Genomic DNA, 12388 nt, shown 5'->3' on the forward strand with positions numbered 1-12388 from the left:
TGACGTTCTGACCCCTGGCGATTCCGTGTCCTCCCTCGAGAGTGCTAGGCTGTAGCTCGGTGACGCTGTCCTCACCGTCTTGACTTTGGTCCTTAAGGAAATTTACTTTTTACTGACATCATCCACATTTGAGGGCAAATGGACTCATAAATAAAATATACTTTTCATCTTATTAAAAGTCTTGGAAAAGCCAGGATAAAACAGAATCTTCAACTTCTTTCCAGAAATAATAGGCCCAGGATTTTTTTTTTTTTCCTCCTAGCTACCCTACAGAGGTAGCCAGAGATCAAAAAGCATGACTCTCCCAACTTTTACTATGATCTGAAAGACTAGAATCCGCATGGGTCGTGATCCATCATAGTTGCCCTCAATTCTGAAACACTAGCTTTGGACAGGGCAACTGCAGGCCAGATTGTTTATGGGTCTGCACATAAGGTATTTTCCCTCTTTCTCTGAACATTACTTAAAGAGGAATCTTACAGAGGGGACGTGTGCTGGCTTCAATTTTTTAAAAAAATAGCCCACTGGCATCCCGTTAGTTTATACATTAGATTTTACATTTAATGTACATTAAATTTTAAATTCCAGACAGCCTCCCCCCTACTACTCAAGAGAACTTTGGACTTCCTCCCTCTGCCACCAGTTGGCATCTGGGAAGATAATTTTTTTTAATCAGATGGTATATTCTAATAATGATTGCAGTTCTGAATTTTCCACATCACTGCCCCGTTCCCATGACTCATTTTGTAAACATGTGTCAAGTGTCTGCTTTACCCAAAGCTTTATGAGTGAGAACTGAATGAACTGGGAGAAGGGGTAGTAGCCCTAAGCCAAATAAGACCCCACCCCTCTTCAAATGACCAGACCTGTGCACAAGATCAAAAGGCGGGGAGTATGAGTGGCTATGAGTGGAGATTTCATATGAGCGGAGAATGGGTGGCATTAGAAAGTGGGTTAGGATTTCAGTAGAGAGAGCTTGGTCTTTTTTCTTCCCTCTTTTTTTTTTTTTTTTTTTTTTAATCTGGGTATACTTTAAATCTGCCGGTTTTTAAAAAAAATCTCCTATTGTATTGTCACAAAAAAACCAATCAAACAAAAAACTAGGATATAGTTTTTAAAGTTTTTTAAAAAATTTTTTTAATGTTTATTTTTGAGACAGAAACAGAGCATGAGCAGGGAAGGGGTAGAGAGAGAGGGAGACACAGAATCTGAAGCAGGCTCCAGGCTCTGAGCTGTTGCGGGGCTCGAACTCACCAACTGCGAGATCATGACTGAGCCACCCAGGAGCCCCAAAAACTAAGATATAATTTTCAAAAGTTGGTTCCAAATATAACCCTCAGATGCACTAATCTCACAAAACAAATAAAAGGCAAACAGGCCTTACAGCAAAGTCTGTTTCTAAAACATGTCATTCTTTCCAAATGAATGGGAGCTTCAGACTTTCAGGGTTAAATCAACTCTCATTTCAAAAGTAAGATCTGATGTTTGAAAGGGAGCTATTACTACCATGCCCAGGTTTGTTGTAAACTCTAAGAAATCAGCTTTTCAGAGAATTCTTTCTCTGGCTACTAAATTATCAAAATCTTGACTTGCTAAGGATCATGGCTGCTTTGTACTAATGACAGCTTACTCTGGTGCCACCGCCCAAATGATGAGAGTTTATCTCCAGTAAACTCACACTGTGGGGCGACCTGGGCATCCCTTTCAGCCCCATCCTCCTGCCTCCCTTCTCTCCTCCCTCTCTTTGTTAGGCTGATATCTGTACTTTGTGTCCTGTGCCTAGTATTTATTTCAGTATTTTCAGTCCTTTTATTTTTAGAGAGAGTGCAAGCAGGAGAGCGGGGCAGAGACAGAGAGAGAAAGGGGGGTGGGGGGAGGGAGAATCTCAAGCAGGCTCCTTGCCCAGTAAAGAGCCCGATGCGGGGCTTGATCCCACGATCCTGGGATCATGACCTGAGCCGAAATCAAGAGTCAGACACTCAACCAACTGAGCCACCCAGGCACCCCTCCAGTATCTTCAGTCCTGATCTGGGGCCTGAATATTCATACTAGATGCTCTGTAGACATTTGTTGGAAGTGTAGAATGGATGACAAATACTAATGAGAATTGTTTTTTTTTTTTCAAAATCAGCTCCCAAAACTTATTACTGGGTAGACAGGACATGAGATAGATGAAGTAGTTAGCAGGCAATGTAATGGTGTCATTCAGGAAAAAAAGAAAATGGGAGCCTGTGATACAGATGGAAAAACGCTGAGAGTCAGGGGCATCTGTACATTTAGTGAGTCCTAAGCCATCCGTAAATCTGGTCGAGATCTGAGGAGGACAGAAAAAGGTGTTCTGGGCAAAGGCAATGAGATCAGCTGAGTGGGAAAGTCTCACATTCGGCAATAGTATCAGATTTAGTTAGATCTTTACTGCAGGACAGAATCAGATTTAGAGAATGTCGTCTGTCGTCTTCCAGGTAACATGTGTTTTCACTTAGTTTTAGCCCCACAAAAACCCTTTAAGGTAGGTGGCATTTTCCCCACTTATAGATGTAAAACTGAGGCTCTGGGAGACTAAGTCCCTTGCTGGCCTCACTCAGCCTGTGACGGCCGTGGTGTGGCCCAGATCTTTGGTCCTGTGAGCCCAGCCCGGGTGTTTTCACGTCAGGCCACGGCTCATGCCTTTCTGGATTAGATTGTTCCAGGGAAGTATAGAGGTTCTCAGCGCCTTCTAAGACTTAGAATGTAAGCAATGTGCTAGAAACATTGTGTAATTTTAATATAAACTGTAGTGGCTGTGGTTGACAGAGTAACTTTTTTGAGGAGCATAATTTTTCTCTGTCCCCTCTTCCTACTTCTTCCTTTGGTTCTCCTATTCTCCTTTGTTCCTTTCTTTGCTTTCTCTCTCCTCTCCTCTGTCCCCCATAATTTCATTTTTCAGTAACACAAACTTGAACTGTTATGTGTTCTATTTATCAAAAGATGTATTCTTCATTTTAAACAACAGAATTTTCAAAGAATGTTCACATTTCCCTCTCACAAGTGCCATTTTTTTGTCTGCGGCTTTGTATAGACCAGTCGAGGACTCTTCCCTGCTCTGAGGGCCTGTCACAAATTTGAAAGCCATGGGGTTCTAGTCTCCTTCCCGCAATGTAGTTTTAAAGTTAAACAAAAATGACACCTGGTGGCAAATCTGTTCAATTACAAGCTTTATTGCAATTTATTCGTTGTACCGAAAGAATCAGAAATATGCAGCTTAGGACACTGAAGTTAAGCCAAAGAATGTGACTGCAATTAAGGGAAACCTCAGTCATGTTTTACAAGATACGCCCAAAGCACGCTCCGAATACCGTCTACCTTAATTTCCATTTGTCTCATTAATCAGCAGGACTGATTTGTCACTTGTCATTTGTATTTATTTCCTCATACAAATTATTTTTCTTCAATCACTTATTAAGGGAAATCTGGGTATTAGCTTTTATCTCACTCATATATTCTGGATATAAGTATTTTTATTCTGTTTATTACTTTTTTCCATCCTATTATGTTTATTATCTTATTTTAGTTTTTTTTTTAAGTTTTTTCTATGTTAAGTCCACTTATCTTGTCATACCCTCCAATTATTCAAGAGATTCCTTTCTTTTTTTCCATAAATATGCAACAAAACCTTTTAATCTGTTTTCTTTTTCATAGTTGACATGTTTTGCGGTGTATACAGTGGGGGACGGGCTCGGGTAAATCTTCCTCCTGATGCACTTGAAGTCCTTTGGGGGAAAACCAGGAAGTAGATAACTTGAAAAGGAACATCTGCTTGTGTTTGGTGTGTCACCAGGTTTTATCTCATTAAATCCCCGCCCGGACCCCAGGAGGTGGGTACTAATATTGTCCCCATTTCACAGAGAGGAAAAGGAGACCCTCCGCCGGCTGGAGGTGGAGCCAGGGGTGAACCACAGACATTATGACTCCAAGGCCCTGCTTCCTGGCCACTGGACTTCGCTGTATCTGTGGCTACAGACTTTCCTACCAGCTTCTGTTAAATAATTATTGAGTCACCTTCTGTTGTTATTTCTGGATTGTTTTCGTAAGCTCTTACAAATTTTTGAGCTGTTTGGAATGTCAGTAGTTTTCCATTGTTCGCTGTTTTGATTTTTTTAATGTCTATTTTTGAGAGAGAGACAGGGTCGGGGTAGGGGAGGGGCAGAGAGAGAGGGAGACACAGAATGCGAAGCAGGCTCCAGGCTCTGAGCTGTCAATATGGAGCCTGATGTGGGGCTCGAACTCACAAACCACGAGATCATGACCTGAACTGAAATTGGACACTTAACCGACTGAGTCACCCAGGCACCCCTCGGTTTATCTCTTTTAAAGCCAAACAAGCCTCTGCTTGTCACCTTGAAACATTTTTTTATTTATTTTGAGAGAGAGCACGTGCACTTGAGTTGGGGAGGGGCAGAGTGAGAAAATCCCAAGCAGGCTCCATGCTGTCAGCACAGAGCCCAACTTGGGGCTCGATCTTACCAACTATGAGCTGAAATCAGGAGTCAAACACTTGACTAAGCCACCCGGGCGCTGCTGAAATGTATTTTAAAATCACTACCATCGTTATCTTTCATCAGGTCCTTTTGCAAAAGTGACACTTGACGTATCCATGTTTCCCCCTTTTCTTCTGAAATACCTAGACAGCATTTCTAGTAAATAGCAGAGGTAGTGAGGCATCTCATTCTGGTCCCTGGTTTTATGTCACCTAGGGAAATTATTTTACACTGAAGTCACGAGCATACGCCCGTTACCGGTTTTAAATCAGTATTCATATGGATATATTCTCCAAGCTGAAGTTTTTATCTCCGAATATTTCATTCATCTAGTGCCTCATACATCTACAAGCTGTGCTGGCAACGTGAAGGGGAGGGGGCAGTTCTCCGTGGAGGCCAGGAAAGGCTTCCACGATGAGGAGCCACCAGCCCGGGTTTTAGAAAATAAATTCCAGATTCAACGCGTCTTGGAAAGTACTCTTCCTAGTGGGTCATTCAGACCCAGCCCTGTGGCATCATGTGGATCATAGAGACCTCACCTCTTCTGGCACTTCTCTTTTGGTTGAAAACTCCAGATCTCATTTGTGATTTCAAGGTGCCCGGATCCTGTTTCCTCCTCACATGCGACTTTCTCCTGTAGGATTTCTACGGAGCAAATAAATCTGGACGCTGTCTCTTCCCACTGCAGTCATCCATCCGCCCATCAGCTTTAGCAATGACACAGCACCGTGTACAAGTTAGACGGTTTGCAAATGAGTCAGTAAGGTTGAGCGGCTGTCGAGTGGACAGAGCAGAATCGAAGGAGGATGCATAGTTTCATGTTGTTCCTGTGAATGTTCCCTCTCTAGGTTGGTGACCAGATCGTTGAAATCAATGGGGAACCTACACAAGGTATCACGCATACTCGAGCGATTGAACTCATTCAGGCTGGTGGGAATAAAGTTCTTCTACTTTTGAGGCCAGGGACTGGCCTGATACCTGACCACGGTAAGGAAAGGCTCTCACCTGGAGCTGAAAAGTTACGGAGGGGGCAATGACAGAAAAAGAATGTCTGTTTGAAGGGGCTAGATATTTTGCTGGCTAGTTCAAAGGTAAACACCAGAACCATCGAAAGCTACTTACACAGCAGGGTTATTAGACTATTACCAAGTAAGTGGCTTCAGGTGTGATTTGTGTTGGGATGGAATATGTTAAGCAATTTCAATAGAAAACTTGTAAGTTGCTTTTATAGAGAAACGTGCTTGTAAAAAAAACAAGGACGTCAGAGGCAAGTGATTTAAATGTCATGAAAAACATTTGAAATCTCTTCAAATGCCACTTATTTCCTCATTGTAAGATCTACTCCCTTAATGGAAGAGAAGTTTCTCTCAATGAAGAGTAGAAGGACTTTAGGCTTCTCTGGTCCCTTGTGGAGAACAAGTTGCTCTGACCCTACCTGGCGTCAGGGAGGTGGATGGGACTGTCTGTTCTCCTGCACTGGGCTTCAGGTTCCTTGGTTGCGTTGTATGTTTTTGAAATACCACAGGATTTGAACATCATGTTTTAACTGAGAGCACTGGCCTAGATAGAGTACCGCACCACCAGGACTTGTCCCTTCTAGTTTCTGCACCCCCGCCCGACCCCGTAGAGCTTCTGAGGGACAAGTAGAGACGTGACCTCCTGCGGTCCCCTTCCAGCCTATAATTCTCTGTTATTACCTTCCACCATCTGCTTGTAAACCATACGTTCCCAATGACATCTTTGCTAACTGCGCTGTGATTTTTTTTTTTTTTTTTTTTACATAGTCCTAGGCCTTTTCTCTTCCTTCTTCAGGTTTGGCTCCTTCCGGTCTGTGCTCCTACGTGAAACCTGAGCAACATTAAGGCTTTCAGGGCTTTTCTTGGTCTTTCCTTAAAAAGACTTGGTAAATTTGCATGTCTTGTAAATCACTTCCTTCTTTTTTTTTTCTTTTTAATTAAAAATGATGCTATTAAATACATCTCTTTCTATCTTCTGCACTTTTCAGTTTCCTTTTGACATTAAATTTGACAGCTTAATGCAAGAAAATTACTTGTAAATGCCCACGAACCTCATTCTGGTTACCTCAGTCGGGTGTCCTTGATTAGTGATTTTGGCATATCCATAAGCTCTATCCTTTGATGACAGCCAAATTAGTAAGCTTCTTGGACCAAGTAATTCGGTCCAATTTTATTATTTATTTCTTCTAAGTTTTTTATTGGGCTTTACTACTTAGGAAGACTTTATATATCATATATTATGTAATTAATTATAAACTGGAAAAATGACTACTGTTATTTTGGGTACATTTAAACAACCCACCCTTCGTGCACAAGTACAGCTGTCTATGTAATCTAATTTTATAGAGATGGTAATGTACATAAATTTTATTTATGAAATATTCGTACTCAGGCTATTTAAGCAGTCAGTACAATTCGAATGGCTGTCAAAGTTCAAAATTTACTGTCCCTATTTGTTGTAATTCTAAAATTTAATAATGTTCCCCTCAAATCACTTTTTGTAGGTGATTGGGATATTAATAATAATCCTTCGTCTTCAAATGTGATTTATGATGAGCAGTCACCATTTCCCCCAGCATCACATTCTGCTTCCGTATTTGAGGGGTCCCCCATGCCAGTAACTGAAGAATCTTTAATGAGAGCTCAGATATGTGAAAAGACAGAGGAATTAAAGGGCAGTGTGCCTGAAAAGAAAAGCACTTTAAATGAAAATCAGCCTGATAAAAAGCAGCACTCTTTTCTCCAGAAAAATGTGAATAAAAGGGATCCACCCGGCAGTCATGGGCATGGTGACAAGAAAAATCTCTTAAAAGTAGAAACTGGCGTTACACAAAGAGGTAGATCTGCTAGTCCCAGGAAGCCAGCCAGCCGACATGCAGAAGAACGTTCGGACAAGATTCCCAGTCCTCCCACCACTGACCCCAAGAGAAGACCCAGAGACCGGTCCCTCAGCCCCAGGAAAGGGGACAGTAAAAGTGGTCAGACCGGCAGCAGGGCAGGTTCTGGGCAGGATCACTGTGGAAAAAGCAGAGGACGATCTTCAAGCCCAAAGAAGCAGCAAAAGACTGAAGGCAGCAAAGGCCGACCAAATACTGAAGCCAGAGGACTAGAGTCTGAGAGTCAGAGAGGAGGGGGCCGCGCTAGGGACGGTGCTGAGCAGATCTCGGACGGCAGGGAAGGATCAGGTGCTGCCAGGAAAGACACAAAGCAGAGCCAGTCTGGGAAAAACAGAACAAGGTCCCCAGAGAAAAGAAGCAAGAGAACGGATGAAAAGTCTCTTCCGCCCAAAAAGACTAGTAACACTGCTAGTAGACCAGAGTCTGAGCAGGAAGAAGGAAAGAAGGCCACCGTGGGAGAGACAAGTTCTAGCAAGGAGAAAACAGGAGAAAATGTCAAAAAATCAGAAAAGCTGAAGCAGGACCCTGAAGAAAGGATGGTTTTAAACAAAATGGAAGACCCCCGAGGAAAAGAACAAGAGGCAGCCGACAAAAACAGAGAGGGTGGAGGGTTCCAACCTGAGAGCGCTTCTCCCGTTAGGAAAACACCAATCACTCCAGGGCCCTGGAAGGTGCCAAGTGCAAATAAAGCCACAGGCACTACTGGTGTGGCCGAGAAACGGCTGTGACCTTTGGTATAAAACAAAGAAAAACAAGTCGTAATTTTTCCTTTCTAAAAAGCGGCATTTTTCAAAAACAAAAGTCATTTTTTTTTTTCAGAAATTCTGAAACACACACATTTTACTCTGAACATCAAGTTACCCAGGCTGCATGAAGGGCCTTCAGGACTGCTAAGGACCAACCGTCCCCCGGCTGGCTGCCCTCCCGCGCGCTCATCCGACATGCCCGGCTCGGGTGCCCCGGCCCGTCGCCGTGAGTGTCCATGCTGATGTGCACACAGTGTGGTCACAACTCACTTTATATCTGTGCCAAGTTATCTACTGTATCACGTGTGTTGTATCCGTCTCACTCAGATAATTCCACAGTAATGAAAAAACTAGGTTTGGCTTGGAAGTTGATATCCTCAATAGCATGCTGCATGTTTACAGAGAGAAATGTTTGAGTCCTTGCAGAAGAAGGGATTGTTAGCTCGTCATTAAAGGTGGCGGTTGCCTCTTCTAACAGCTACTGGTGATGGCCCAGGCCCGGTTTAAAAATGCAACTCCAAAACATCACTACTGAAAAGAAAAACAAAATGTAGTCAAATATCGACACTTTCTTCCGGATTTTAATTCGGCTGCATAAGGTATTCTGAGTAACTTTCAAGATACCACTTAACAATTGAATGTTCAAAATGAGACCGTGTACTTTCAGCACTGGAGAGCTCACCTGCTGTGTGACCCAGCCCTGATGCAGTCTTAGCGTCTCAGGTCACCCCTTTCCTTCAGTTATTTCGTTATGAAACCAGAAAGCAGCCTGTGGAAATAGTGCTCACGGCTGTTCAGAGAAGAGCCACCACATTTCTGTTTCCGGATATTTGGGTTGGACCTACTACTAATTCATTAATTGTTAATACATAGTACATATCTGGAGAGTCCAAAAACCAGACAGATTGTGAGGGACTCCATCACGAAACAATCTGGTGGCAGCCATACAAGTTCAGGTGTTCAGAGGCAGAACCTGCGTGAGCCCTGCTCGGCAAGAGGATAGACATGGCGGTAGACAGAACATGCTAGATCGTATTTTAATTTCTAGCTATATTAACTTATTTAAAAAGCAAGAAAGGGAGACTAAACATTTGCTTAGCTTGTACACATTTTCGGAGTTCTTTCTAAAAGTCTAGTGAAAGATGTTTGTTGGGAGGTAGAGACCGTTCTTAACTCCGTAAGATAGACCCAGGTTTTTCAGTCCCCTGAAGCAGCATTCAGTAGCGACTATAAATAAAGGAACAATCTCAGAACAAAACCATTTTATGGGGTATTTGAACACCCCTGTTCTGTCACCTGGGTTCATCTTGTTATTGTGAAACACGTTATGTCCAGGTCGTTTCCTCTTAGAGTTCGACTGTGAAAGTCTTTAATGTAACAACAGAATCTGCCCCTGTAGCTGAGACATGCTTCCCAGAGTGAGAGTTTGAAATCCCCTTTCATCCAGAACTATATTTACCCATCTATTGTAACTACTTGAATAGAGAAAAATTAGGAGGCTTGATAAATGCTAAGAATTTAGTACCACAGAAATGATTTATTTTCCCAATAGTCCACAATTAGTGATAAAGATCCTATTTTTATTGTTAACTGTGACATAACTTTGATGTCCTCTGTTGTCAGTCTGACGTGGCTCTTTCCTTCCTAAGTAACCTGTCACTGTACTGATTATATACTGACTTAGCAATGTGGCCTTGGAATGCTAAGCAAAATATGGATGTACTGGTTGTAAATGTTTATATATTGTACAGTACCTTTATATATACACTTGAGGTTCTGATTAGAGAAAGAGATCTGTAAATCGCTCGTTATTTTTTATATAGATATTAAAAAAACAAAAACAAAAAACTGTTTATGACCTGCATTTCTTTTACTGTCGGGTTTATTTAATATTGCTTTCTTTGTGGAGTGGATTCCCATCACAGTCTGAGTCCTCAAATAGATTGTGTTCCCCCCCAAGTAATGAACATTCAAAATGCTACAAATCAGGGAGACTCATAATGATGATTTTACCTGTATGGCTGCCTTTCATCCGTATGTAAACCTTGAAATGGGCTTGAGGTAAATATCACTGTGCCTCGTCATTGTAAAGAAAATAGCTTTGCATAAATAATTTGCTGTCTATCCCCCAAAATCTTTTATACCGTCAGGGAGAGAAAAAGACTGGTCTTTTTCTGTGCATTTTAGTATGACCAGCATGCAGAGAATATGGTTTTATGAAAGCAAGGAATATTCAAATTGAACTGTGTAACAATTTGACTAATCACCTCCACAAAGATGTGTTTAAGCTGAAGTTTAATCCATAGTGTGCCCCCGGAACTACAGAACACTGGTAGAAATGGGGACTTTTGTCCCCAAAATGTGCTGTGACTTTTGTCCCCAAAACAAAATGTGATGTTTCAGTCTGGTGTGGATACATGAGAGCAACTTCTGACATCATCCTAGCATGCTCCGATTCCTAGGAACTCTCTAGGTGTTTTAAACAGTAACAGATTTATTTATTTAGACAGCTCTTCGCTGGTCATGTTATTAAGGTTTACCAGCAGTACAGTGAACTCTGCAATCTTTGCTGTAGTTAACTGAATTCGTTTAAGAGATCCAATGACTTGGATCTGTTTTCATTGTTGCTGCGCAAGCGAGCCAGCCTTCTGTGAAGAGTGGGATTCTGACCACTCGAGAACTCTGAATCTTTCTCTCAGATACATTAAAAATATGAAAACATAGCCAAGTGCTTTAGTTTAGCCTAAACCTATAATTTTGACAGAGAATCCTTTGGGAATTTGTCTATTTTACAGTGTTTGCATTGAAGTCAGGCAGCACTATTATTAGCAAATACACAAATCAAGAGGCTTATTTTGTCCTGAATAAACAGCCATTTGTTACCTTGAGTAATACCTTATCACAGTTTATAAGCTCAGGCATGCTGCAGGAAAGGTATAGAATTACTGCACATTTGTGAAATTCAAACTTCATTATTCAAAGGGGCACCAAGAACTGCAAGAAGCAAAGGATGACTTTAGATGAGTAAACTAGTCAGTACGTGTGCACATGAGATTCAGTTTAATGAATTTACTTCTCAATAATCCCAAATCACACACCATGTTGGGAATGAGACCCATTTGGCCCACTAGGAAGGTGTAGCTCTAAAACATTTCAAAAGTAAGTAATTTGGAAGGGTGTTATTTTTACCGTGCACAAGTCCACTTGCCTCTAAATACAATGAACCAAAAATACAAAGACATATACGCTTATACTTTGTGGGGCCCTGTGGTATTTAGAATTTTTGTATCTCTCTGACAGTAAAGAAAACCATACACCAATTAGGCAAGAATTTGGTTATTCAACTGTACAAAGAGTTTAGCTTATATTAAACATGAGCTATAACGTGCATTTAGGAAACTTCAGGTTATACCTCCATAGCAATTTTAAGAAGGATAGTTTTTCCCAATACAGATTACTAAGGGAACGGGTTTTTCTCAACCTTATTATGGTTACTGCTATTCCTATTAAATGTATAAATGGCCTAATCTAGTCCTGTTTTTACATCTCGGTTTCTCGGTAACAGCCAAATATTACCAAAGTATATTAGATCTCACTCCTTTTTTGGGATCAAAACAAAAGCCCAAGTTTCTAGAAATTCTACACAGATCAGTGAATCCCTGAGGGTAGGAGAGCCATGAAGTTACAACTCTTCCACCCTAATGGGAGAAAAGCTGCATGAAGGTGAAGTTACTTGAGGTCTACTCCTTCGGTCTAAACATTTATATGGAGCACCTAATTATGGCAGCAGGTACTGGTTTGCATTCTGGGGACCTAGGAGTGGACAAAAAATAAAGCCCCTGCCTTAAGAGGTTTACACTCTAGTGGGAAGGGACAAGTAGGCAAAAAATGAGAGCAGGAGAGAGGGAATGCCGTGAACTGGGAAGATCCTCCCTTCCTCCCATGGACACACCAAGGCTGCAACTACATATGGTGTGACTCACCCTGAAAATGACCTGACGACTCACAAAATCTCTCTTCCACAGCTAGAGAGAGAAAGAAAAAACCACATCGAGAAGGGTAGGAGGGGAAGAGATGCCCCATCAGGAACCAAACCCCGGCGGGGTGACCCACAGGTTGGGGAGGGAGAGCACGGGCACAGATGTCTTCATGAAAAGGGAGGGGTTCAAGCCCCACATCAGGCACCCCTGCCCCAGCCCTGGGAATCTGTC

At 42.0% G+C, this 12388-nt stretch overlaps 2 protein-coding genes across 9 annotated transcripts in view; one reads left to right on the forward strand and one right to left on the reverse strand.

The window, feature by feature from the left end:
* MAGI3 (membrane associated guanylate kinase, WW and PDZ domain containing 3) overlaps positions 1–8331 on the forward strand; it is a 245345-nt gene extending 237014 nt beyond the window's left edge. The window contains exons 20-22 of one of the 3 annotated variants that reach the window (XM_042998224.1): positions 5366–5504; positions 6330–6420; positions 7039–7124. In XM_042998224.1, the coding sequence (XP_042854158.1) occupies positions 5366–5504; positions 6330–6379 (189 nt within the window). In that variant the 3' untranslated portion in view covers positions 6380–6420; positions 7039–7124. Of the gene's footprint in view, positions 1–5365; positions 5505–6329; positions 6957–7038 lie in introns of those variants that run through there. The other 2 variants (XM_042998222.1, XM_042998223.1) reach the window with 2 other exon arrangements.
* A 4-nt stretch (positions 8332–8335) lies between these two features.
* PHTF1 (putative homeodomain transcription factor 1) overlaps positions 8336–12388 on the reverse strand; it is a 90080-nt gene continuing 86027 nt past the window's right edge. Inside the window, exons 20-21 of one of the 6 annotated variants that reach the window (XR_006221825.1) lie at positions 11073–11171; positions 8336–8705 (exon numbers count right to left, since the gene is read on the reverse strand). The gene's annotated coding sequence lies outside the window, so the exon portion shown is untranslated. Of the gene's footprint in view, positions 8709–11060; positions 11172–12388 lie in introns of all 6 variants that reach the window. The other 5 variants (XR_006221823.1, XR_006221822.1, XR_006221824.1 and 2 more) reach the window with 5 other exon arrangements.

This window comes from Panthera tigris, chromosome C1 (genome assembly GCF_018350195.1).
Source record: "Panthera tigris isolate Pti1 chromosome C1, P.tigris_Pti1_mat1.1, whole genome shotgun sequence".
NCBI classification, from domain to species: Eukaryota; Metazoa; Chordata; class Mammalia; order Carnivora; family Felidae; genus Panthera; species Panthera tigris.